The sequence below is a fragment of the Lutra lutra genome, chromosome 1, assembly GCF_902655055.1.
Source record: "Lutra lutra chromosome 1, mLutLut1.2, whole genome shotgun sequence".
NCBI lineage: Eukaryota > Metazoa > Chordata > Mammalia > Carnivora > Mustelidae > Lutra > Lutra lutra.
Genome location: NC_062278.1, coordinates 200965326 through 200993237, shown reverse-complemented (window position 1 = coordinate 200993237; position 27912 = coordinate 200965326). Strand labels below are relative to the sequence as shown.

Sequence of the window (27912 nt, the reverse complement as noted above, 5' to 3'; positions counted from 1 at the left end):
GCTGGGGAAAAGGAACCTGCTTCGCTGCCTGATACTGGTCTCCCAGCCTAAGAAATTTGGCATTCTCAGCCACTGAACTGTAACATTCTAGACAGTTTCAGGAAAGGGCACAGGGGACAGGGGCTGTGCTGACCCTCTTGGCTTGGCAGGAGGCTTCTTGGGCAAGGACCACCTCAGCGCTGGGTGGCCAGGGTCCCAGGCTTGTAGACAGGGACGTCCTTGTCCCAGAGTGCAGGCTGCCCCTTGATGATGTCTGCTGCTTTCTCTGCGATCATGATGGTGGGGGCGTTCAGGTTGCCACTGACCACGCTGGGCATGATGGAAGCGTCGACCACCCTGAGGTTCTGCACCCCAAGCACCCTGGTCTGTGGATCCACCACAGCCATGGGATCAGAGGGCTGGCCCATCTTGCAGGTGCACGAGGGGTGGTAGGCGCTGTCGGCCTTCGCCCTCACGAAGGCATCGATCTCCTCATCTGACTGCACGTTGCTTCCTGGCTGGAGCTCCTTCCCCCGGAACGGCGCCAGGGCTTTCTGGGCAAAAATTTCTCTGGTCAGCTTCACGCACTGTCGGAAGTCGTTAATGTCGGTTTCTGTCAACGAGAAAAGGTAGGTGAGGCGACTCCTCCTACCAGAGGATTCTGAACTCGGAGAGGCTCGGTAAGCTGTCCAAGGGGACACAGGTCAGTGCCTACCACCCTCTGATCCCACAGCCGTGGTGGACCCATAGACCACGGTGCTGGGGGGAAAACGTCAGGGACACAGAGCCACCAGGTGGTTTGTCACCTATTCCCGGCCAGTTTTACTGCCACCAAGCAGAGTCTCACGATGGCAAACAGGCAGCACCCTCAGTGGACACAGCCTGCCTCTTGCCATCATGGCTGTGCACACACTGCGAGTCATGACTGAGCGACAGGGAGAGCTCCTTTGCGCTTCGGGCAGGGGCAGGCCCGGGAACGTAATCTCTTCCCGGAGGGCGCTCAAAGTGACGGCGGCGCAACTGCTCTGTGGGCTCTGCACGTACAGCCAGATCTCCTTGCATCTTCTGAAAGCTGCAGCGCTCCCCTGCTGTGTCAAAGGACATCCCAAGGTTTCTTCAAGTGACCCAGGGCACACACAGCAGTGTGGATAGCCCAGAGGGAGGGGGGCAGAGGGCAGCTTGTGTCTCAGGGGTAAGATTCAGGCACCAATGCGAACCCCATAAAGGCATTATTCATTCGTTGAATGAATGGCCTGGCAAGCACAGGCCTGGGGGAGACCAAGAGGGTGATGAATTACCTGTTGACAAGTAGTTGGGCTGAATCACAGGGTGGTCCTGGGGGTTGGCACTTCTCAGTTTAAGCCATCCCACACTCGTGCCCCGCATGGTCCCCACATGCACCTAGAAGAACCGGAGGGAGCAGGACCTCCTTCAACCTCCCGACTTGGCAGCTTAGGCCCCGGGGTTTCCCGTGGTTTGGGGCTCCACATCCAAAGTCCATTAAGGGCAGACGCTTTTATCATCTGTCTGCATCTTACCCCTACCCCCCTTCCACAAGTGATCACAAAAACACCTCCCTCAATCACTCCTGCTTCCTGGCTTTCTACCTGGTTGTCTTCAACTTTCAAGAGCTGGAACCCCCAGGTGCTGGCCACTTCTGTCCATTTCCAGCAGTCTGGATCCCTAAAGCATCTGACCTGAGCTGAGGCAGGTCTCACCTTTCCACGTACCACATGGACTGCCTCACCCTGTTCCTGCATGGCCTCGGGAAGATTCCAGGCTCCTCTCCCTCCCCAATAGGATCCATTGGGCAGCTGGCGGGCAGAACACAAGCTCCTGTGCCTCCCCTCCAAGGGCCCTGCTGCAGTAAGGACACTGCTGCCCGCTCACCTGGTAAGCCTCCTGCTGGGTGGGGACCCGGCCATGGTCTATCACTTGGGACGGCAGGAAATGGAACTGGATGTCGGGGTGGGGGACCCCAGGCCGGCTCCGGATGAACCCACCTGTTTCCAGGTGCGCCGTGGCCCCATCCCCTGAGGACCAGAAGAGGACGAGGCAGCTGAGTAAGGGCGGGACAGGTGCGCTGGCCTCCCCTCTCCTCGGCCCTCTTCCTGGCCCTGTCCTGGCGCCGGGACTGAGTGCTCAGCGCTAGCATCTCTCCCTCAGGTGGGTGAGCCCAGCACCACAGGTTCCAGTATCCGCTCACACCAAGGGGCTTTGGCTTTGCCCTCCCCCAGACTCCTTCACCACCAAAACCTGTGAGGCCTGGTGTCACTGGGATCTCCCAACTTCTCCTGCCCTCTCTACCCCGACAGGCTGTTCTTCCACCTAAGGCCTAAGTCAGACATTCCAGCTGTCCCTGCCATCCCCTCTGCCCCTTCCTCCTTGCGCCACATCTGGCCCTCAGAAAGCCTCCCTGACTTCAGCTCACAAATCTACTGGGATCCGTCTACCCGGCAGTAGCACCCTACCCCTCCCTCGGTCCCAACTCAGACCCTCCTCACAGGCAGCTGCTGGGGCATCCCTGTGGTGCCCCCACTTGCCCTCAAGATTCCCGCATCTTCATGGCACCCTGCTCCCTCCTCCATGTGCTGCAGTCTCCCTGGCCCAGTGTCTCTGTTCCTCCAACGCTGGACGCCTAGACCCAGGGCCTTTGTGCGTCTCCCTGCCTCTCAGCCTCCACTTCTCGGACACCCGGATCATAGAACTTAAGCATGTTCACAGGGTCTCTTTCCACAGATCCCAGCAGCGTGCAAGCTCCCTGGGGGCACCTGCCTTCCTGACACAGCACAGAGCACCTGGGAGTGTGTGAGAAACCCACGCTGAGGGGGATCTCCAAGCACCACTTCCTGGCCCGGCCAGTACACTGGGACTCTGGGAACTGGTGAGAAATGGATGCTAACTGTGCCTTTTCTCCTGGCTCCTTGGACCCCAGATGGTGTCCGGCGCACAAGGCCACCCTATCCATACGTAAGGAAGAGGGGCACCCGGGCTCTGAGGAATCTGACCCAGGACTGGCCCTGGGCTGCTGCATCTGGTCCTCACGACAGCCTGCCAGACAGGTCTCTGTATCCCCATTTTGCAGATGGGAAAGCTGAAGCAAAGGGCAGAACTAAGCTTGAAATAAGTGACTTGAGACCAGAGCTGCCTTTCACAGCACCTTAGGGAGGAGGCCATGCTGCCTCCAGACCAGCATGCCCACCTGTGAACTTCCAGAGCCACTCCAGACCAATCCGGACTTTCCTCAAGGGCTTCTGCGCCGAGTGCAGGGTGATGGGGCGGGTGCACGCCTGCTGGATGTACACCTCCAGGTGGTCTTGCAGATTCTGGCCCACCCCTGGAATGGGAGCGAGGGGCTAGGGAGAATGGCTTCTCAGGGTGGCTTGCCTGCCACTGGCTTCTCAACATCCCCTGGTTTTGAAAAGTCCCCTCAGCCCCATCCATTTATCTGCCAAGCAAGCTCCTGCTCCTTCCCTGGGTCTCCGCTTAAAAGGTCATCTCCATGCTCAAAGCCAATCTCTGCTTTTCGGGCTGCCCTTGTCACTCATTCCCAGGGCAGCCTCTGGAACCATCCCGATGCCATCCTGCCAGGGAGCACCCTCCCCAAGGGCAGGCCCGGGCATTCAGCAGGCGCCACCTGTACCCCTGGCCGGGGGAAGGAGGGGATCCAGCCTTGCTGAGCTGGGCAGACACTGTGTGAGCTCATCTGAGCACACGCGGACACAGGGCAGGCCACTATCCCAGCATTCTGACGGACCTCTCACTAGGAAGCCTCTGTGCAAAAAAGGTCATTTCTGGGGAGGTTGGGTTCTAAGAGAGGTGAGAGCCCCTAATGGGTATCAAAGACTGTAAGTGCAATTTTAGGCCCGTGATAATTGTCTCAAGCATGCCCCAGAGCACCAAGCCGGCATTTTTAACATCAGGACCGCTGGACTTAAAACCAAGGCCCCAACCCCTATCACCGCAGGGCTGCCCTGGAGACAGAGCCGAGCCTGGCCCAGCGGGCTTCGCAGGCCATGCTCCTTGGTGGAGGGGCATAACCTCCCAGGGGCACAGGAGGGCAGAAAAAAATGACAGACTTGGGGTCTTTGGTGGGGGGTAGGGGTGTCCATTGAGGCTCGTAGGAAGAACTGTCCCCACCCCACTCCACGCTAACAAACTCCACTAAGCCCTTTTTTTTTTAAGCAGGGGCCCGTCTGAGGAGCGGGGAGAAGGGAACCCACCGGGCAGGTGGCACACCACCGGGATGCCCAGCTTGCGGAGATCATCTGCATCGCCGATGCCCGAGAGCATGAGCAGCTGTGGAGAGTTGATGGCTCCCCCGCTCAGAATCACCTCCGCACCTGCGTAAACCTGGAAGACGCACCAGTCACAGTTCCCACAAAACCAGGCAGCACCCCGAGAACGCAGCCTCAGAGCCCAGTCCCACGCCAAGGACGCTCAGCCGGCCACTCTAGGAGAGCCCTGCACAGGCGCAGCTCCGACACGACCCGCCCTCTGACATCCAGGCCGTCACGATGGTCTTAAAACATCGGGGCACGGAGCTTCAGTGACCAGTGACATCCGTGAAAGCGAGCACACGCAGGTGGTATGAACCCAGCAGCAGTGAGCCCGCCCTTCCCGCAGCTGCGGCCCGATCCTGACACACTACGGGGCAGGAAACAGTGGTGTGCAACAGGGAGTAGGTTCACGTTTGTGGTTATTAAAGTCTTACTAAAATCAGTGATTTCTGAAAAGGTACGGAAGGAACCGGGGGGCTGCTCTGGTAGGAGGAGCAGATGCTAACAGGGACCACGACAGGCTCTCCGCATGTGGCTGGCCTGACAGCTCCCTGCTGGCCAGGCGGCCACCTCCCCCAAGGCCCTAGGGATCAGAGCCCGATCACTACCCACACTGAACACCAGCCCCAGGGGGGACCACTCGTCCCCCTCTACGTGCGCGGCCCCAGTCTGGCAGGAACTCACTCACCCTGTGGCTCTGGCCGTTCTTGATGTACTCCACACCCACGGCGCGGGTGCCCTCAAACAGCACCCTGCTCACAAGCGTCTGCGTCTCGGCCGTGAGGTTGGGGCGGCCCAGTGCCGGGTGCAGGTACGCGCACGCGGCGCTCCAGCGCTTGCCTGCAGGACAGAGCAAGGACGTCGGGCACAGTTCCTGTCCCCCTTTCCAGCTCCTGCACAGGGAAAGGGGCTGACCTTCCCCAAATACTGAGCTCTGCCTCAGAAGGAAGGCTGAGACCACAAGTCCCTGCTGGACTGAAGTCCACATCCATTAGCGGTGGGAAAACCTCTTCCGCTCTGGACAGGATGACAGACCGGGAGCAGCTAATAATGGGGTGAGAACCCTTTGGAGCCAGGCAGGAGCCCTAGATCAACCCAGGCCTTGCCTCCGTCCTGCTGTGAGCAAGGTACTGTGGTGCCCTGTGCCTCAGTTTCCTCATCTACAAGTCTCTTCCAACTTTGGGCTCTTTGGGCAGAGTTGACTCCAAGACAACAGAGGCCAGAGGCCTAGAGAACGCCCAAGAGTCTCTGTCTCCAAATCGTTTCCCACTGGCTGTGGGCTGTATCCTGTGGCCTCAGTCGTGCGATGCCTTGGTTGTCTGGGCCTCCTCCGAGCCCGTTTACCCTCACTGACCACAGTGAGGGCAGGAGGGATGGAGCTGTGCTGGAGTGTAGCTTCCTTTATTTTAAAAAGGGGAAGAGGCAGACCCAGGGAGCCTCGGGATGGGAGCCCGCCCTACCTTGGTGGATGGTCATGTCCATCCATCCGAAGCCTTCTTGCTGGAAGCCGTTCATGTCCTCGGTGAGCGGGTAGCCGGCCTGCTGTGCCGCCTCCAGGAAGGCGTGGTGCAGCGGGTGGTTGGTCCTGCCCCGGGACACGTGCAGCGGGCCCTGGCCGCCGCGGTACGTGCCGGCGCCCAGCTCGTGGCTCTGCGCCTTGCGGAAGTAGGGCAGGCAGTGCGCGTAGTCCCAGCCCGCGGCGCCTTCCCGCTGCCAGCGGTTGTAGTCTTCGGCGTGGCCGCAGATGTAGACCATGGCGTTGAGCGACGACGAGCCCCCCCAGACCCGGCCGCGCGGCCAGTACAGCACCCGGCCGTCGAGGCCCGGCTGCGGCTCCGTGTGGTAGCACCAGTTGTACCTGTCATCACACAGGTTGGCCACAAGGGCCGCGGGCATGTGGATCTTCCACAAGAGCCGCTTGCTCCCCGCCAGCACGTCCTTGGGCCCAGCCTCCAGCAGCAGCACGCGCTTGTCGGGGTCCTCGGTGAGCCGCCCGGCCAGCACGCAGCCCGCGGAGCCCGCACCCACCACCACGTGACTGTATTCATCCCCGCTCCGGGAGCCCACGCTGGCCAGCGCGCGGACGCTGGGGGGCCGCTTCTGCCCCTCGGCTCCCCAGAGGCCCAGGCACCCTACCCTCCAGCCTCGCGGGACACGCCACATGCTTCTAGCCCAGGTCCTCGCACATCCACCAAGAGGAAAGCAATGAATCACGTTCCTAAAATAGGAAAAGCAGCTTTAGAATTTTAACTCGGCATGCACATTTCAGGACTGGCTGGCAGGACCCTGCACTGGGGAACTAGGAGGAGGGAGCCCTACTGGGAGGTCCATGCCAAGACTCCTATGTACAGGGCTGGAGGCACAGGGGCTCCTCCCCAAACTTGGGAGGAGGGGTGGTCCCCAGAGAGGCTTCTCATTGACAGGTGTAGGTGAACCCAGAGGCTAGGCAGGTGTCTGGCTGCTGGAATGCAGGGGAGGTCAGGGCTTTCTGGGCTTTGCAATCAATGCTCATCCCTTTAAGATGGCTGTTGAGCCCCTACCTCATGCCAGGCACCATTTCATCTCTAGCAATACCCAGAGAACAAGACATCTGCCCTCAAAGTGGATGGTCTGGGGCCCAGGAGACGAAGGAGACTTAAGTAACTGAAGAAAGGTCAAGGTCTGAGGCTCCAGGCTCCCAAGCTCAGAGCCTGTGGCCTGAGGGCCATGGGGGGAGCTAGAAGGCTTTTCAGCAGGGCTGGGGCAAAGCTACAGTCTTCAGAGATCTCTGTAGGGTGCTGGAGTTTGAACAACACAATGCTGATAGCTTTTGGAGCTGCCTTTCTCAACAATGTGCAAATGAATCCCAACAGTGCTCATTGCACAGGGGTGGAAAAGAACCAGTATATTCCACTCTCCTGACAAAAGCACATCTGAGAAAGCCCCATGTATAAGGTTCAGGCGCACAGGACTGACTCCACAAGAGAGAGCCAAGGAACATCAAGACCCCCCTGCCCCATCCGCCAGCCCTTCCGTGAGCCTGCCCCAGTACAGCAGCAGCCTAGCCTGCAGGGGGGCTAGGAGACGAGTGTAGACAAGGACCCCATCCCCCTTCATGTGGGCACACGAGAAAGCAGCCCCAGGCCCTCCTGAAAGCAGAACACAGAAGAGCCTTCCAGCACTCCGGACCCCATACTAGTGCGAGGGAGCTGTGCCCATCACTCAGCTCCCAGCTGGGCTGGCTCGACACTCCACACTCACAACCTGGTAGAATAAATAGCATGACCTTTCTAGGCATAAATACTGTTTGCCTCAGTCACTACTATCCTGTTACACACAATGTCCTGCATTCAGTAAAAATTTGGGAGATACAGAGGAAGAGCAGGGGAAGGTGGAGGAGGACGACCCTGAGCTCACCTTCTTGCACAGACACACAGGGGCAGTGAGGACACACAGTGCAGCCTACTCTGAAAACCACCTGAAGACTGGCAGAGTGACTATTCCACAGCTAAAACCATAAAGAGAAGACCCCCTCAAAGAAGGGGCAGAGAGGTCGTCAGGGACCAATACCCTGGCACTGCGGTGGGTTTCCCGCCACAAGGAGAAGACTGTCACAAGCACCCTGGTCCTCCCTCAGGAGCTGGGGACCAAACCTCACATGGGGCATCCCCCATCCTGGGGAGGGATCTGCACTGGGAAGATGAGCCCCCATGATGTCTGGCTTTGAAAATCCATGAGGCTGAACTCTGGGAGAGCTGGAGGGCCAAAGGAAACCAAGAGTCCACCTTTAAAGGGCCAGCGTGCCGTATTCCTCAGTCTCAGCATGGGAGCAGCAGTTGGAAGAGCACCTAGCTTATACATGAAGATTTACCGACTACCTTTAGCATTTGCTGAGCTGGCAGGGATCTGCAGGAGATTTTTCCAGGTACAGAAGTGCTGGTGATGCCCTTTTTCTTACCCTCCTTCAGCCTGCTGGATGTGCGGGAGCCACTTCTGATACTTCCTCTACCTTGATGGCATTGCTTGCCCCCCACCACCAGCATTCCCCTGGAGACCCACACCACTCAGCCCATCTGTCTTAGCACGTATCCTCCAAAGTGGCTCCTGTCCCAGCACTCCCAGCAGGTGGCCTCGGCTGGGACTGGCACCTCTCCAAAATGACTCTTGCCTTGGGGAAGCAGAGAGCCAGCACCATACCCCAGCATGCCTGCAGTGGCTACAGCTAGGCCCTTCAGCCAGCTGTGCCAGGAGCTAACCCCATACACCAGCATACCTCCAGCAGCTACACTGGGTTTTCTTAGCCAGCTGTACCAGGTCTAAGCCAGCCCAGTTCACCAGTGTGCCTGCTGCAGTCACAGCTGGTCACTGTAGCCAGCAGGGCTGGCCCATCTGTGCACCTGCAGCAGCTATGGCCGGGCCACTCAGGCGGCCACACAAGTTGTGGCCAATCACACAGGAAGGTACAAACAGCCCACACAAGGGACACTCCTTGAGTGCCTGGTTCTGGTGAGCAGGGGAGATTGCACTACTGGGTCCTATAGGTGCCTTCTACAAAAGGTCCTACTGAATACACAGAAGCCAACAGAGTCAGACATAATGAAGATACAGAAGAATGTACTCCAAACCAAAGAAGATGACAGGACCTCAGAAAAAGAACTAAGCAAAGAACTAAGATCGGCAATCTACCTGCTAAAGAGTTCAAAGTAACAGTCATAGGATGCTCACTGAGAAGAGTGGGTGAGCTCAGAGACAATGTCAACAAAGAGAAAATACAAATAGGCACAAATCAGAGCAGAATAATCACTGAAAAATGCAATGGAGGAAATCAACTGCAGATTAGAGGATGCAAAAGAACAGATCAGCAATCTGGAAGACAAGGTAATGGAAAGCACCCACGCTGAACAGCAAAAAGAAAAAGAATTTTAAAAATGAGGATAGATTAATGGACGTCTGAAACAACATCAAGTGTACCAACAGTCACATTAAAGGGGTGCCCAAGGGGCACCTGGGTGGCTCGGTGGGTTAAAGCCTCTGCCTTTGGCTCAGGTCATGATCCCAGAGTCCTGGGATCAAGCCCCAGGTCGGGCTCTCTGCTCAGCAGGGAACCTGCTTCCCTTCCTCTCTCTCTGCCTGCCTTTCTGCCTACTTGTGATCCCTGTCTGTCAAATAAATAAATAAAATCTTTATTAAAAAAGGGGAGGGGGTGCCTGAAAGAGAAGAGACAATGGGGCAGAAGACTTATTTGAAGAAATAATAGCTGATAATTTCCCTAACTTGGGGAAGAAAACAGACATCCAAGGTCCAGGAAGCACAAAAAGTCCCTAATGAGGTGCACCCAGGATGTCCATATGAAGGCACATAATAACTGAAATGGCAAAAATTAAAGAGAATCATAAATGCAGGAAAAGAAAAGCAAATAGTTACATAAAAGGAGAAATCCCACAAAGCTATTACCAGATTTTTCAGCAGAAACTTTGCAGGAAGAAGGGAGTGACATATTTTCAGAGTGTTGAAAGGAAAAACCTACAACCAAGAATACTCTATCCGGCAAGATTATTGTTCAGAATTAAAGGAGAGTTGGTTTCTCAGGCAAATAAAAGTTGAAAATGTTCATCACCTCTAGGCCAACCTTGTTAAAGGGATCTCTTTAGGAGGAAAATAAAAGGTCATAACTAGAAGAATATTATAAAAGGAAACTGTATCACTGGTAAAAGCAAACAGGTAGTAGATTAATCACTTATAAAGCTAGTATGAAGGTAAAAGACAAAATAAAATCTACAAAAATTAAGGGATACACAAAGAGATATAAAATACAATGTCATATATACTAAAACATGGAGGAGGGGAGTAAAAATGTAGTAATTTCAGAATATGTTCTAAGTTAAGTGACCACAACTTAGTACAGATTGTTACATACATAGGATGTTATATATAAGCCTTACGTAACCACAAACCAAAAATGTATAATAAATACACAAAAATAAGCACAAAGGCATCTAAGTATAACACTAAAAAAGAAGTCATCAAATTACAAGGGAAGAGAGCGAGAGAAGAAAGGAAGAGAGAAGAACTACCAAAACAACCAGAAAATAATTGACAAAGTGGCAACAAGTGCACACCTATCAATAATTACTTTAAATGTAAATGTGTAAATGCTTCAATGAAAAGGTACAAGATGACTGAATGGGTCAAAAGCATAAGACCCATCCACTCGCTATCTACAACAGACTCGCTTCAGGCCTAAAGACCCGTGCAGACTAAAAGTGAACGGGTGGAAAAAGGTATTTCATGAGAATGGAAGAAGAGAGAGAGAGAAAGAAAGAGAGAGGAGAGGAGAGGAAAGAAAGGAAGGAAGGAAGGGAAAAGGCCGGGGCAGCAGTACTTCCGTTAGACAAAATAGACTTTAAAACAAGGACTGTAACAAGAGAAAGCATTATTTAGTGACAAAGGGATCAATCCAACAAGAGAATATAACAATATCTAAGCATGATATAGGAGGATCTAAATATATGAAACATATTAAAGAGGGAGAAACTGATAGTAATGCCATAATAACAGAGGACTTTACAATCCCACTTACACCAATGGAGAGATCATCCATGCAAAAGACCAATAAGGAAACAGTGGTTTTTTTTTTTTTTTTTAATTTTAAAGATTTTATTTAGTTGACAGAGACAAAGCAAGAGAGGAAACATAAGCGGGGAGTGGGAAAGGGAGAAGCAGGTTTCCCGCCAAGCAGGGAGCCCCATGCGGGGCTTGATCCCAGGACCCTGGGACCCTGACCTGAGCCTAAGGCAGATGCCCAATGACTGAGACACCCAGGCACCCCAGGAAAGTGGTTTTTAGTGGCACATTAGACCAGATAGACTTAACAGATATATACAGAACATTCCATCCAAAACCAACAGAATACCCATTCTTTTCAGGTGCACATGGAATGTTCTCCAAGACAGTTCTCACATTAGGCCACAAAATAAGTTTCAATAGGGGTGCCTGGGTGGCTCAGTGGGTTAAAGCCTCTGCCTTCGGCTCAGGTCATGATCTCAGGGTCCTGGGATCAAGCCCCGCATCGGGCTCTCTGCTCAGCAGGGAGCCGCTTCCCCCTCTATCTATGCCTGCCTCTCTGCCTACTCTGCCTCTCTGTGTCAAATAAATAAATAAAATTAAAAAAAATAAGTTTCAATAAATTAAAGAAGATTAAAACCCTATCAAGCATCTTTTCTAACCATGATGGTATGACACTAGAAATCAATTACAAGAAAAGTCTGGAAGGGTGCCTGGGTGGCTCAGCTGGTTAAATGACTGCCTTCGGCTCAAGTCCTGATCCTGGAGTCCCAGGATCGAATCCCACGTTGGGCTCCCTGCTCAGCGGGGAGCCTGCTTCTCCCCCTGACCTTTCCCCTCTCATGTTCTTTCTCTCTCAAATAAATAAATAAATCTTAAAAAGATTTTTTTCCTTGTCTGGTAGAAAGACAAACATCGAGACTAAATAACAGGCTACTAAACAACCAATAGGTCAATGAAGAAATAAAAGAGGAAATTAAAAAGAAACCCAGAGACGAATGAAAATGGACACAGAATGGTTCAAAATCTTTGGGGCTTAGTAAAAGCAGTTCTAAGAGGGAAGTTCATAGCAATACAGTCCTACCTCAAGAAACAAGAAAAAAAATCTCAATCAATCTAACTAGAAAAAGAAGAAACCCAAAGTCAACAGAAGGAAGGAATTGATAAATATCAGAGCAGAAATAAAATAAAGCCTTGAAAGGATAGAAAAGATCAATGAAACTAGGAGCTGTTTCTTCAAAAAGATAAAATTGATAAACCTTTAGCCAGATTCATCAAGAAAAAAGCAAACAAAATCACAAATGAAAGAGAAATTTCAACCAACACCACAGAATACAAAGGATTATGAGGCTACTATGAAAAATCACACACCAGCAAACTGAAACACCTAGAAGTGGATAAGTTCCTAGAAACATACAATCTTGCAAGACTGACTCAGGAAGAAATAAAAAGTCTGAACAGACCTATTACCAGTAACGAAATTGAATCAGTAATGACAAAACTCTCAACAAACAAAAGTCCAGGAGCAGATATTTTCACAGGTGAATTCTAACGTGAAGAGTTAATACCTATCCTTCTCAAACTATTCCAAAAAACAGAAGAGGAAGGAATGCTTCCAGATTCATTCTATGAAGCCAGCATTACCCTGATACCAAACCCAGACAAAGATACTATACGAAGATTATAGACCAATATCCCTGATGAACATAGATGCAAAAATCCTCAACAAAATATTAGCAAACAATATACTAAAAGGATCATTCACCATAATCAAGTAGGATATATCACAGGGATGTAAGGCTAGTTCAATATTTACAAATCCGTTAACCTGAAACACCATATTAACAAAATGAAGGATAAAAATCATATGATCATCTCAAAAGATGCAGAAAAAAATTTAACAAAACTCAACATCTATTCATGATGAAAAAAACAAAACTCAACAAAATGGGTAGAGAGGGAACTTACCTTAAGATAATAATGGCTATATATGAGGCACCTACAGCTAACATCATATCAATGGTGAAAAGCTGAACGCTTTCCCTCTAAGATGAGAAACAAGAGAAAGATGTCCACTCTTAACCACTTTTACTAAACATAGTACCAGAAGTCCTAGCCACAGCACTCAGATTAAAAAAAGAAAGAAAGAAAGAAAGAAAAGGCACCCAAATCAGTAAAGTAAAAGTAAAACTGTCACAATTTGCAGATGGCATGATAATACGTACAGAAAACCCTAAAGATTAAAACACCCTATTAGAACTAATAAATGAATTCGAAACCCTATTAGAACTGATAAATGAATTCTGTAAAGTTTTAGGGTACAAAAATTACTATACAGAACGCTGTTGAGTTTAAATACACTAATAATGAACTGGCAGAAAGAGAAATTAAGAAAACAATCCCATTTACAATTGCATCAAAAAGAATAAGATACCTAGGAATAAATTTAACCAAGGAGCTCAAAGACCTGTACTCTGAACTATAAGATCTCCATGAAAGAAACTGGAGATGACACAAAGAAATGGAAAAACATATACCATGGTCATGGGTTTGAAGAATTAATATCCTTAAAATGTTCATGCATCCCAAAGCAATCTACAGATTTAGTGCAATCCCTATCAAAGTAACAATAGCATTTTTTACAGAACTAGAACAAATAATCCTCAGATTTGTGTGGGACCACAAAAGATCCTGAATAGCCAAAGCAAAACTGAGAAAGAAAAAAGCTGGAGGTATCATGGGCCCAGATTTCAAACTATACTACAAAGCCATAGTAATGAGAACAGTATGGTACTGGCACAAAAACACATAGATCAGTGGAACAGAATAGAGAGCCCAGAAATAAACCCATGTTTATGGTCAATTTGGTATGACTAAGGAGTCAAGAATATCCAATATACAAGAAAAGACAGTCTCTTTAATAAATAGCATTGGGGGGCGCCTGGGTGGCTCAGTGGGTTAATGCCTCTGCATTGATCCCGGGGTCCTGGGATCAAGCCCCACATTGGGCTCTCTGCTCAGCAGGGAGCCTGCTTCTCCCTCTCTCTCTATCTGCCTGCCTCTCTGCCTACTTGTGATCTCTGTCAAATAAATAAATAAAATCTTTAAAAATAAATAAATAAATAGTGTTGGGAAAATGGGGCAGCCACGTTGAAAAGAATGAAACTGGGCTACTTTCTTACACCATACACAAAAATAAACTCAAAATGGATCAGAGACCTAAATGTAAGATCTAAAACCATAAGAAAAAAGTACAGCATAGGAAATATAATCAATAATACTGCGATAACTTCATATGGTGACAGATGAAAACCAGATGACACTGAAAACCACTGTGAGCATTCTGTAATGACTTAATTCTTGAATCAACATACACTAAATCTGAAACTAGTATTGTATACTTACAACTAAAATTAAAAATAATAAATATTGAGACAGAAAAGAACAAGAAAAACGACTCATTATCAAAAGATAAAGTAGTTAACAGAACCAGACCAAGGTAGGACCCATCCAGATATCAGAACTGTCAAACAAAGATGTCAAAATAACCAAGTTTCACATTTTACAAGACTTAGTTGAAAAGGTGGACTACATGTTGAACAGAAGTGATTGCAGCAAAAATTGGAAACTTTAAAACAGAAATGCTCAAAAAAAAAAAAAATTATCAGAGGGGAGCCTCGGTGGCTCCGTCAGTTAAGCGACTGCCTTTGGCTCAGGTCACAATCCCAGGGTCCTGGGATGGAGACCAGAAGCAGGCTCTCTGTTCAGTGGGGAGCCTGCTTCTTCCTGTCCCTCTGGTTACTGCTCTGCCTACTTATGGTCACTCTCTGTCAAATAAATAAAATCTTAAAAAGATCAGAAATGAACAATTTGGTTACAGCAGAAAAGAGAATAAGTGAAAATGCAAATTAGGTTAATAGGACTTATCCAAATGAAAATAATATAAAGTGGAGAAAGAGTGAGAGAGGAAAAGAGAAAACAGCTAAAAGACACGGGATGATATCAAACTATCTAGAATTAAGATAATTGGAATCCCAGTAGGAAGAGAGGTATACAAGGAAAAAGGAGATGGGAAAGGTGGGGGGCAGGGTGAAAGGAAGAAAGGGAGAGAGAGAGAGAAGGGCAAAGAGAAAACAGAGGAGAAAAATATTTAAAGAGATCATTGCTGAGATGCTTCCAAAATTAATCTAAAACATCACAGATCCAAGAAGCTTAGAGCGCCCCATGCAAAATTTAAAAAACAAAACAAAACACATCTAAGTACATGATAGTCAAATTGCAGAAATCCCAAGAAAAAATCAAGACAGCCAGCCAAAAAAAGAAACATACACAGAAGAATAAATATGAGAGTGACAACAAACTTCTCATCAAAAAACATGCAATCCAGAAGATAATGGAGGGACAACTGTAAAGCATTGAAATGGTGGGGGAGAAATCCAGTAAACTTATAACTGTCTCTCCCCAGTGAACCTATCTTTCAAATATGAAGGAGAAATATATCTTCAGAGAAACAAAAGCTGAGGATATTTATTGCCAGTGGATCCGCACTGCAAGATAAGTTAAAGGAAGTGCTTCAGGCAAAAGAAGTATGACACCAGCTAGAAATTTCAATCTATTCCAAAAAAAAAAAAAAAAGAGAGAGAGAAAAAGAAAGAGAGCAATGGAAATGGTAAAAATGTGCGTGTATGAGTTTCTGATGACTGTTGTAACAAATGACCGTCAACTTCATGGCTTAACACAAATTTATTCCCCTCCAGTTCTGGAGGCTGACAGTTTGAAAGTAGTTGAAACCCTTTCACTGGGTTAAAAGTTAAGGTGTCAGCAGGACTAGCTCCTTCTAAAAGCTTCCTAGAGAAGAATCCATTTCCTTGCCTTTTCTAGATTCTGAGGGTCACCTGGATTCCTCAGCCTCATGCTTCTGTTGTCACATTTCCACTCCTGTCCTTGTATCTCCCCATTACTCGGACACTTGCAATTACATCACTGGAACCTCCTGGACAATCCAGGATCATCTCTCTGTCTCCAGATTGTTAATCTCATCTGCAAAGTCCGTGTTGCCACACAAGGTAACATATTCACAGACCCCAGAGCTAGAACATGGGTATCATGGGAGGCAACTGTGAAGCCTACCATAGTGGGTAAATACAGCACACTTTCCACCCTTTGTTTTCATTTGTATTTTTTAATCTAGGAATTATTATATTTTTATTCAAACATAACATACAGTGTTATATTAGTTTCAGGTGTCCAATATAATGATTCAGCAATTCTATACCTTTCACTTGACGACAGAGAACTGAGGGTTGATGGAAGGAGGGGTGTGGTGGATGGGTCAGATGGGTGATGGGTATTTAGGAGGTCACTTGTTATGATGAGAACTGGGTGTTACATGTAACTGACGAACCCCTAAATTCAACTCCTGTACACTATATGTTAACTAGAATTTCAATAAAAATTGAAAAAAAGAAAAAAAATTAAAAAATGAAACGTAATCCTACTAAGAATCTAGTTTACAGCAGTTATAAAGAATTTTTATAATAAAAACTTCCCTTAAAAAGAATATGTGTACTCTTAATCTCCTTTATCTTTTTCACCCACGCCCCCACTCACCTCCCTTCTTACATACAAAATGGGATATTACTCAGCCATAAAAAAGGATGAAATCTTGCCATTGGCAACAACATGGAGGAATCGAGAGGGTAGAACGCAAAGTGAAACAAGACAGAGAAAGATAGGGACCATATAATTTCACTCATATGTGGAATTTAAGAAACAAAACAAATGAACAAAGAAAAAAAGAAGCAAAATCCAGACTCCCCTTATTTTCAATCTCTTCGGAATATAATTGTCTAAAGCTAAAATAGTAAAATATACAATAGGATTTATAATATATGTGGCATTAAAATGTACATAACGGAGGCACCTGGGTGGCTCAGTGGGTTAAAGCCTCTGCTTTTGGCATAGGTCATGATCCTGGGGTCCTGGGATCGAGTCCCGCATTGGGCTCTCTGCTCGGCAGGGAGCCTGCTTCCCCCTCTCTCTCTGCCTGCCTCTCTGCCTACTTGTGATCTCTGTCTGTCAAATAGGTGAATAAAATCTTTTAAAAAAATAAAATGTACATAACGATAACAACACGAAGAGTAGGATATTTTCATAAGGCATTTATACCATACACAAAGTGGCAAAACATTTGTTGAAGGTGTACTGTGCTAAGTGAAAGATATAACTGTAAACCTTACCACAATCATTAAAAACTAAGTAAATCAAACAAGAACTGCAGCTAATAAGACAACAGTGGAAATAAAATATTGTAAAATAATCAAAAGAGATAATAAAAGAAAATAAGAAGAGGAAAACTCAAATATATGCTGTCTGCACCAAAAAACTACTTTCAATATAAAGACATAATAAAAAATGGAAAAAAAGAGGCACACCTAAAAAGAACATCAAAACAGTATACAAGGGGCGCCTGGGTGGCTCAGTGGGTCGGCTCAGGTCATGATCTCAGGATCCAGGGATCAAGCCCCGCATTGGGCTCTCTGCTCAGCAGGGAGCCTGCTTCCCCCTTTCTCTCTGCCTGCCTCTCTGCCTACTTGTGATCTCTCTCTGTCAAATAAATAAATAAAATCTTTAAAAAGTATACAAAAAAAGAATTAGCATGACTATATCAATATCAGACAATGTAGACTTCAGTACTGAGAATATTACCAAGGTTGAAAAGACATTTCAAGATGATAAAGGGGCCAATTTGTCATAAAGACAAAATAATTCTAAATATGTAAGTGCCTAATAGAGCTTCAAAATCATGAAGCACAAATTGATAGAACTGAAAGGAGAAATGAATAAATAATCACATTTGGAGACTTTAACACTCCCCTTTCTCAATAAGAGATAAACCCAGACAAAAAAAATCAGTAAGAATACAGAAAAATTAACATTATGTACCAATTGATCTAATTAACACTTATTATTGAACACCAAACAACAGCAGAACACATGTTCTTTGCAAATATACCTCACTAAGGGAGACCTTATTCTGGGCCATGATAAAACTTTCAACAAATGTAAAAGGCTGAAATGATACAAAGCATGTTCTCTGTCCACAAAAAACAAAACAAAACAAAAAAAAAAACCTGATTTAGAAATAAATAAAAAAATCTATATCTGAAAAATCCATAAGAAATTAAGCGATAGGGGCGCCTGGGTGGCTCAGTGGGTTAAAGCCTCTGCCTTCGGCTCAGGTCATGATCCCAAGGTCCTGGGATCGCGAGCCCCGCATCGGGTTCTCTGCTCGGCAGGGAGCCTACTTCCCCCCACCTCTCTCTCTGCCTACTTGTGATTTCTGTCTGTCAAATAAATAAAATCTTTAAAGAAAAAGAAAACATGTTTAAAAGTAAAAAAACAAAACAAAACAAAAAAACCACCAAAATTTGGTTCTTTAAAACAATAAGATAATAAACCTCCGCCCAAAGAAAAGAGAGGTGACACAAATCACCAACACTGGCAATGACAGAGGAGGAATCACTTGCTACCTATTCTACAGACAACTAAAAGACAATATAAGGATGACGTGGAAATTTTGTGCCAAAAAAATGTGATAACTGAAAGACAGATTCTCAGAGCTGACTCAAGAACTATATTACCTAAATAGCTATACATATCTATTAAAGAGACTGAATTCATTATCTAAACTCTTCTCACAGAGAAAACTTTAGACTTCATTGGTAAAATCTAAGAAACATCCAAGATGGAATAATACCAATTCTATAGAAAACAGAAGAATAGAGAGCAGTCTCCCACTTATTCTTAGAACACCAGCATTAACCTGTTACCAAAACCAAACACATCACAAGAAGATGACAGACCAACATCCATCATGAACAGAGATGCAAATATCCTTAACAAAATTTCAGTAAATCAGATCCAGCAACATACACCGTAACCATCCAGAGTTTAACCCAGTGATGTGAAGTTGTCTCAACAGGAGAAAATTAATCAACGTATTCCATCATATTAAGAAACCAAGAGACGGGGCGCCTGGGTGGCTCAGTGGGTTAAGCCGCTGCCTTCGGCTCAGGTCATGATCTCAGGGTCCTGGGATCGAGCCCCGCATCGGGCTCTCTGCTCAGCAGGGAGCCTGCTTCCTCCTCTCTCTGCCTGCCTCTCTGCCTGCTTGTGATCTCTCTCTGTCAGATAAATAAATAAAATCTTTAAAAAAAAAAAAAAAACCATGTGATCATCTTACTGCAGAAAGTGTTTGGTGATATTCCATATTCCGTCCATAAAGTCTCTGTGTACTCAAAGAATGAAAGAGAACTTCCTGATAAGGAACATCTATGAGATACCTACAGCTAGCTTCGTACTAAACAGTGAAAGGACAAAAGCTTTCCCCCTGAGATCAGGAACAAGGCAAGGATATTCACTCTCACCACTGTTTATTCAACACTGTGTGAAGGTTCTAACCAGCATTTTTTTTAAAAAGATTTTACTTATTTATTTGACACACAGAGAGATCACAAGTAGGCAGAGAGACAGGCAGAGAGAGGAGGAAGCAGGCTCCCCGCTGAGCAGAGAGCCCGATGTGGGGCTCGATCCCAGGACCCTGAGATCATGACCTGTGCCGAAGGCAGAGGCTTTAACCCACTGAGCCACCCAGGTGCCCTCTAACCAGCATTTTAAGGTTAATTAATTACTATAAAAGTAAAAGGCATACAGATTAGAAAGAATTAGAAATGTCCTTTTTTACAGAAAACATGATCATCTACATAGAAATCCCCAAGGAATTTACAAAGGCGACTGGAATTAATAAGTGAATTTAGCAAGGTCACAGGATACAAGGTCTACATACAAAAGCAACTGTATTTTTATATACTATTAACGACTGGCAGTTTAAATGTAAAAAGCGGGGGCGCCTGGGTGGCTCAGTCGTTAAGCGTCTGCCTTCAGCTCAAGTCATGATCCCAGGGTCCTGGGATCGAGCCCCACATCAGGTTCCCTACTCGGCGGGAAGCCTGCTTCTCCCTCTCCCGCTCCCCCTGCTTGTGTTCCCTCTCTGTCTCTGTCAAATAAATAAATAAAAATCTTTAAAAATAAATACATAAATAAAATAAAATAAATGTAAAAAGCGTAATAAAGACTGAGTTTATTTTTGATGCTTGATCACTGACAGCTTTAAGCTCCATGCCTCTCCCTTGCCCTGTATCTGAGCAAGTAAGTACGAAAGCCCTGCCATTCCTGTGCTGTGGGGGCGGGGAGGGGGCCTTTCAAATCTGGCAACTCCAGCCCACCTCGGTTCCACACCCACACCATAGTAAAAACCAGAGCCATTCAGCTTTCCCTTCACTCAGGCTATCCCAGACCAACTTGGGTTTGTCTGCACTGCTCTCCCCCAGAAAACCCCATTATGGAAAAATAAGGCTTTTCAGAGAGCCACTTGATATATGTGTGGTGTCATCAGTCTCCAATTTCCAACACATTCTGGGTGGTGGTAGGGTACGGTTGATCCCGTCTGCCATGCGGAAACGACAAAACAAAACAATACCATTTACAAGAGCACCAAGAAATATGAAATACTTAGGAGCAGATGTAACAAAATACGTGCAAGACTTATACAATGAAAACTACAACACGGTTGATAAAAAGTAAAGATAACCTAAATAAACAGAAAGAGACAGCATGAACAGGAAGACCTAAGGTTGCTATGATGTCAATACTCTCGAAACTGATTTATAGATAAGATGTAATGCCAATCAAATATCGGGATTTTTTTTTTCTAGAAATTGACATGCTGACTCCCACATGTATATGGAAAATCAAGGCCACAGAAAGTTGTGGCAGGGTCATACAAAGAAATGCCATAGAACAGTGAAGATGAAGGGACCCAGAAACTCACATCAACACAAATGAATCTTGGAAATATATTCAACTATAAAAAGCAAACTATGCACGGTAGGACCTAAAGAAAACCTTTATATAAATACAGGTTTTTTTAAAGATTTTATTTATTTATTTGCCAGAGAGAGAGAGAGAGAGAAATCACAAATAGCCAGAGAGGCAGGCAGAGAAGGGAGTGGAGGGAAACAGGCTCCCTGCTGAGCAGAGAGCCCCATGTGGGGCTTGATCCCAGGATCCTGAGATCATGACCTGAGCCACTCAGGCACCCCTATAAATACGGTTTTAAAACGTGTAATTCATACGTGTACCCAATACCAGAGCCCCAAAATATCTGAAGCAAACACTAACGGATCTGAAGGGAGTAATAGACAATTCTACCATAGTAAGGGGCAATTTTTGTATTCGGATTTCAATGACAGACAGGATACCCAGATAGAGCAACAGGCAGTGGCTGACTTGATTAACACTACAACCCCACTGGACCGAGGACACTCCACCGAACAACGGCAGGTCAGACATTCTTCTCAAGTACTCATGGAACCTTCTTCCAGGACAGACATATAATAGGCCACAAATCTTAAAAATTTAAAAAGACTGAAATCACACAAAGTATCTTTTCTAATCATAATGGAATGAAAATAGAAATCAACATCCAAAGGAAAACTAGAAAATTCACAAATATGTGGAAATTAAACAACACTCTTAAACAACCAATTTGTCGAAGAAGAAATCACGACGGATATTAGAGACCAATGAGGAAAACAACACATGGAAACTTATAAGATGGAACAAAAGCGGCACAAAGAGGGAAATTTTTAGTTGCAAATGCCTATGTTAAAAAAGAAGAAAGTTCTCAAAAAAAGAAAACCCAAAAAACCTTAACTTTACATCTTAAGGTACTAGAAAAAGAAGAGCAAAGTAAGCCCAAAGTTATCAGAAGGAAGGAAATAATAGATTAGAACAGAAATAAATGAAATAAGGAACGAAAAAACAACAGAGAAAATCAAGCCAAAATTTGTTCTTCAAACTAAGGAAACAAAATAACAAAGGACAAGCCTTTAAGTCCACTGGATAAGAAAAAAGAGAGAAGACTCCAATTAGTAAAATCAGCAATGAAAGCAGGGACATGGCTACTGTTTTACAGAAATAAAAAGGACCATAAGAGCACTAGGAATATCTATGCCAACGAATTAGATAACCTAGACGAAAATTCCAAACAAACTCCCAGAAATACAGCATCTCCCCAAACTGAGTTATAAAGAAACAGAAAATATGAATGCACTTAGAATTAGGATGTCTGAACTAAAATTTAAAGACAGGAAAAGAATGAGTGTTGACAAAGATATAGAGAAATTCGAACTCCTGGGCGCTTATTGGCTGGAGCGTAAAATGGTACAGCCACTGCGGAAAAAACAAAAAAACCCCAAAAAACCAGTTTGACGGTTCCTCAAAAAGTTAAACATAGAATTACCATACGATCTGGCAGTTCCACTCCCAGATATACACCCAAAAGAACTACAGCAGGGTCTCAGATAATGGTGATATTCCATATTCCGTCCATAAAATCTGTATGTGCACTTGCACTGCAGTGTTTCTAGCAGAATCATTCACAGCAGCAGAAAGGGAGGAACAAGGCAAGCGGCAGCCAAGAGGTGACTGTAGGAACAAGGTGCGGGAGATCCGTGAAACAGAGTATTATTCAGCCTTCAATAGGAACAGAATCCTAATACGTGCTATGACATGGACAAATCTTTTTTTTTTTTAAGACTTTATTACTGATTTGAGAGAACGTGCGCACGAGAGAGGGGAGGGGCAGAGGGAGAAGCGGACCCCCGAGCTGAGCAGGGAGCTGGACATGGGACTCGATCCTGGGACTCCAGGATCATGACCTGAACTGAGGGGGCAGTCACTTAACCAACAGAGCCAACCAGGAGCCCCAACATGGATGAATCTTGAAAACCCTATGTGACGTGAAATCAGTCAGACATAAAAAGACGGCTGCTGTGTGGTTCTGCTTATATGAGAGAAATTCAAAGAGACAGAAAGGAGATTCGAGGTGACCAGAGGTTGGGAGAGAGGAAATGGCGAGTCACAGGCATGCCTCTCAGATAGGGCAGGTTTGGTTCCAGATCTATACAATAAAGCAAATTTCACAATAAAGTGAGTCAAATGAAGCTTTCAGTTTCCCAGTGAGTGTTAAAGTGCTGTTCAGGGTGACTGGGTGGCTCAGTAGTTAAGCCTCTGCCTTCGGCTCGGGTCATGATCTCAGGGTCCTGGGATGGAGCCCCGCATCGGGCTCTCTGCTCAGCGGGAAGCCTGCTTCTCCCTCTCCCACTCCCCCTGCTTGTGTTCCCTCTCTAGCTGTGTCTCTGTCAAATAAATAAATAAAATCTTAAAAAAAAAAAGTGCTATTCACCCTGTACTATAGTCGGTGAAGTATGTAATAGCATTATGCTTTTAAAAAACCAATGTATACACCTTAATTTAAAAATATTTTTTTAACTAAAAAATGCTAACCATCATCTGAATTTACGAAGAGTCATACTCTCTGGGCTGGCGGAGGGCCCTGCCTCCACGTTGACGGCTGCTGACCGCTCAGGGCGGTGGTTCCTCAAGGCTGGGGTGGCTGTGGCGATTTCTTAAGTAGGACAAGAGAGAAGTTTGCCGTACTGAGTGACTCTCGCTTTCACAAATGGTTTCCCTGTAGCAAGCAACGTGTCTGATGGCATTTCACCCACGGTAGAACCTCTCCGAAAACTGGCGTCAATCTTCTCACATCCCACTGCTGCTTATCAACTAAGTGTACGTGATATTCTAAGTCCTTTGTTGTCATTTCAAAAATCATCATGGCACCCTCACCCGGAAGGGATTCCAGCTCAAGAAACCACTTTCTTTGCTCACCCCTGAGAGGCAACTCCTCATCCGTTCAAGGTTTTTTGTTTTGTTTTTTATTTGACAGAGAGAGACACAGCGAGAGAAGGAACAAAAGCAGAGGGAGAGGGAGAAGCAGGCTCCCTGCTGAGCAGGGAACCCGATGTGGGGCTCAATCCCAGGACCCTGAGATCATGACCTGAGCCGAAGGCAGAGGCTTAACCCACTGAGCCACCCAGGCGTCCCTCATCTGTTCAAGTTTAGTCGTGAGAGGGCTGCAATGCTGTGCCATCTCCAGGCTCCACTTCTAACTCTGGTTCTCTTGCTGTTTCCACTACGTCTCAAGTTACTTCCTCCACAGAAGTCTCGAGGCCCTCAAAGTCTTCCGTGAGGGCAGGAATCTGCTTCTTCCAAACTCCTACTCAAGAGTTGATATTTTGACCTCCTCTCACGCATCACACATGTTCTTCATGGCATCTAGACGGTGAATTCTTTCCAGAGGACTTTTTAATTGACTTTGCCCAGATCCATCAGGGGAATCATTGTCTCCCGCAGCTTCCGACTTAGGAAGCATAGTTCTTAAATAATAAGACTCAACCGTTGAAACTGCTCCACGAACCAGGGGCTGAAGAACGGACATCGTGTTGGTGGACAGCAAAACGATATGAATCTTGTTGTGTGTCTCCATGAGAACTCCCGGGTGACCGGGCGCTTTGTCAGTGAGCAGCCATGTTTTGAGAAGAATCTTCCTTTTCTGAGCACTAGGGTCTCAATCGTGGGCTTAAAATATTCAGTAAACCATGTCGTAAACAGAGGAGTGGACATCCAGGTTTTGCTCTTCCCTTCTAGGGCACAGACAAGCATTATTCTTCCGGGCCCTGGGACTTTCCAAAGAGAAAATGAGCATCAGCTTCACCTTCGAGTGCCCGGTTCATTCACCACTAAAAAGAGAGTCGGCTTGTCCTTTGAAGCTTAGAAGCCAGGCATTGACTTCTCTTCTCCAGCCACGAAAGCCCCAGATGGCATCTTCTCCCAAAAGGAGGCTGTTACATCTACGCCGAAACCATGTTGTTGAGTGTCGCTGCCTTTGTGAATTAGCTGAGCTGGACCTTCCGGATAATTTGCTGCTGCTTCTCCGTCAGCACCTGCTGCTTCTTGTACTTTCACGTTCTTCCCTTCTGCCTTGTGAACCCACCTCGGCAAGCTTCAGACCGTTCTCCTGCAGCCTGCCCGCCTGGCTCAGCCTTCACAGCACGGAAGAGAGTGTGGGCCTTGCTCTGGCTTAGGCTTTGGCTTAAGGGAATGTGATGGCTGCTTTGATCTCCTCTCCAGGGCCCTCAGACCTTTTCCATCGCAGCGATAAGGCTGTGTCGCTTTCTTAGCACTTGCGTGTTCACCGAAGAAGCACTTCTAATATATGGTTTTTTAAAAAGATTTTATTTATTTACTTTACAGAGATCAGAAGCAGGCACAGAGGCAGGCAGAGGGAGAGGAAGCAGGCTCCCCGATGAGCAGAGAGCCCGATGCGGGACTCGATCCCAGGACCTTGAGACCATGACCTGAGCTGAAGGCACAGGCTTTAACCCACTGAGCCACCCAGGTGCCCCGAAGGAGCACTTTTAATCTCCCCCAAGGACTTCCTCTGCGCTCACAACGTGGCTGGCAGTTTGGCTCACGGGCCTAGCTTCCGGGCCATCTCAGCTTGCAGTAGGCCTTCCTAGCTGAGCTCCATCCTTCCTGGCTTTTGATTTAAACTGAGGAGAGACGTGGATCTCTTCCTTTCAGAGGCCATTGGGGGGTTATGAATTGGCCTGAATTCCCTAGTGTTTGTCTCAGGGAACGGGAAGAGCCAAGGAGAGAGTGGGAGAAGGGGAACGGCAGGCAGCTGGGGCAGTCAGGCCACGCCACGTTCATCGGCAGAGTTCACGGCCTCACAGTGCGGCTCACGGCAATCCAAGACGAAGACAAGAGCACATCAGAAAGCCTGGGCCACAGATCACCATAAGGGACATGGAAGTTGGGAATCCTGCAGGAATTAGCAAACAGTGACACAGAGACATGCGGCGAGCAGATGCTGTTGGAAAAAGGGCGTCAAAAGACGTCGCCTGCCGTGGGGTTGCCGCAAACTTCCATTTGTGAGAACCGGACCTGCGAAGCACCATAATTAGAGCAAAGCCCATACTGTTTGGCGGGTACAGAACCTCTGTTTGAGGTGCTGGAACATTCGGGGAATGGACAGCAGTGATGGTTGCACAGCATTAATGTACTTAATGTCACTGAACTATACACTTACAAATGGTTAAACCAGTCATTTTTGTGTTATGTATATTTTGTCATAATAAAAAAAAAAGAAACTGCAAAAAACTCTTCCGTATCACATACAGTATAATTCTGGGTGTTGCTGAGGGACGCACACCTGTGACTGAGGAAAGTTTAATGAATTCCAGGATCCTGCCCCAGGTGTCCTCCCTTGCACCTGCCTCGTTCTGTGTCTTGATCCAGGCCACAGCTCCACTGAAGGTTGGAAATACATGAGAACAGAGGTCGACAGGATTAGGAAGCAATGCGGCGCCTTTACCAGGAGGCACCGAGCCTACTGTGGAGAAGTGAAGACAGGGCCCTTATTCATGGGGTGACAGCAGGTCACTTACTCTCCTGGACCCCCGTCACTCCAAACCCCATCTCCTACCACAGCTCTGCCTCCAACACCCCCTCCATGTGCTCCCCCACGGAGGAACCTTCCACTGCTCTCAAAGCTCTGGGTCTGACCTTCAACTCAGCATGCATCTCTCCAGCCTCTGGGCAGGGGCAGACTGAGCTGGGATCTATCTGGTCCCCACCTCTGTTGAAATCGGGAAAGTCCCTTGGGCACCTCTGCCTCCCACCCCCGCCTCCTCCAAGAATCCCTGGCCCAGACTTTGCTGAATAATGGGGACAGGAAAGTGCAACGCACTCTCACTTCCCCTTCTCAGGATGCACGTGGTCCAGCTCTCTGCCCCATGGCCAGGGATGGGGTGGGCTGGGCTTTCCTCTCTTCTCCGGGCAGACAGGCTTGGTGCCCAGGCCCCCCGGCCGCTCCTACCCCAGAGCAACATGTCCCGGTTCCTGAGACCCATCTGAGGGGGCTGGCTCCCTCCCCTCAGAGGGCAGGTCGGGTCTGGGGGCGCAGAGGAGACACAGCTCCTGGCTCACGGTGTTGGAAGTGACAGGTCCTCCAACACACTCACTGTGTGCAAGAGAATAAGGGTGTGGTGGGAATGGAGTCACGGAGGGAGGGCTCACTACCCAAAGGGAACTCCTTAGGGACAGGGACTCCCTCATCCCTAGTGCAGTGCCCTGAGGCTTCCAGACCAGGTGGATGGACAGACGGACCCACAAGGGGCAGCAGTCACAGGGAAGTAGCCCTTCCTACTTTGCTACCCGGGTAGGGGAGGAGCTCCCTGGTATTGGCCGTGTGGAGAGTGAGGGGTGGGGTGGAGGTAAGGAACCAGAGAAAGCCAGGATAGCACATGTGTCCATTTGAGGAAGGGGCGGGGGAGAGTGTGTGTGTGCGCAGTGGGGGTGGGTGTGGAGTCCTACCACAGGTCGGTGGCATCTAAGGCTTCCTTCGGAGTCCGGGGGCCTACACCCCTGACCTGCCCTGTTTCCTGGGACAAAACCCTGGCTCTGTTTAGGGCCCTCCCTGTCCACTCCTGGGCTCCGAGCAGGAGAGGAAAGGGCAAGCGGAGACTTCCATCTGTTCTGCCTCCCAGTCCAGGGGAGAAGACCCGGAGCACAGGGTGGTCACACCGAGCCAGCCCCTCCATTGGGCCCGTCAGCCTGGGGCTGGCCACTGGGTCCCTATGGCACTTCTGCCGGCAAAACGAGGCCCTGGTCTGTTCAGGCCCCCACCCCCAGCCTGTGACGGCCACAGCAGACGGGCCGAGCGCAGAGACAACACTCAGTGAGGGGGGGCAGCGAATGCAGGAGCCAGCCCCCCTGTGAAGCCTCGATAGAGGCCTTCGTCACCGTCATACTTGGTGCCAACTAACAACTCTCATTTCAAGTTCTAAAACCAGCCGGTGGCTGTGTGTTGAATAACTTGCCAAATTTCACCCTCAGAATTTCTTGTAGAACAACAAATTTCCATGTAATTTTGAGCTCGTGACCATCTGTCCGGCAAGTTAATAATAATAATTATTATTATTATATAATTCTGGTGGCGTCAAACTGCCACAGAAGTGTGCCCAGAGTAAAATGCTTACCTGGCACCTCAGGAGTGCCCACACTGGGGACACAGTCTATCTCCAAAGTCACACAGCTGGAGAACCAACCAAACTTTCTGAAACAACACTTCTAATGGGTT

At 47.6% G+C, this 27912-nt stretch overlaps 1 protein-coding gene across 3 annotated transcripts in view; it reads right to left on the bottom strand.

The window, feature by feature from the left end:
* CHDH (choline dehydrogenase) overlaps positions 1–27912 on the bottom strand; it is a 38235-nt gene that overhangs the window by 4658 nt on the left and 5665 nt on the right. For 2 of the 3 annotated variants that reach the window (XM_047691785.1, XM_047691800.1), the window contains exons 2-8: positions 5720–6477; positions 4948–5099; positions 4203–4332; positions 3182–3316; positions 1870–2012; positions 1278–1380; positions 134–592 (exon numbers count right to left, since the gene is read on the bottom strand). In XM_047691785.1, coding sequence (XP_047547741.1) covers positions 174–592; positions 1278–1380; positions 1870–2012; positions 3182–3316; positions 4203–4332; positions 4948–5099; positions 5720–6422 — 1785 coding nt within the window. In that variant the 5' untranslated portion in view covers positions 6423–6477 and the 3' untranslated portion in view covers positions 134–173. Of the gene's footprint in view, positions 1–31; positions 593–1277; positions 1381–1869; positions 2013–3181; positions 3317–4202; positions 4333–4947; positions 5100–5719; positions 6478–27912 lie in introns of those variants that run through there. The other variant, XM_047691793.1, reaches the window with a different exon arrangement.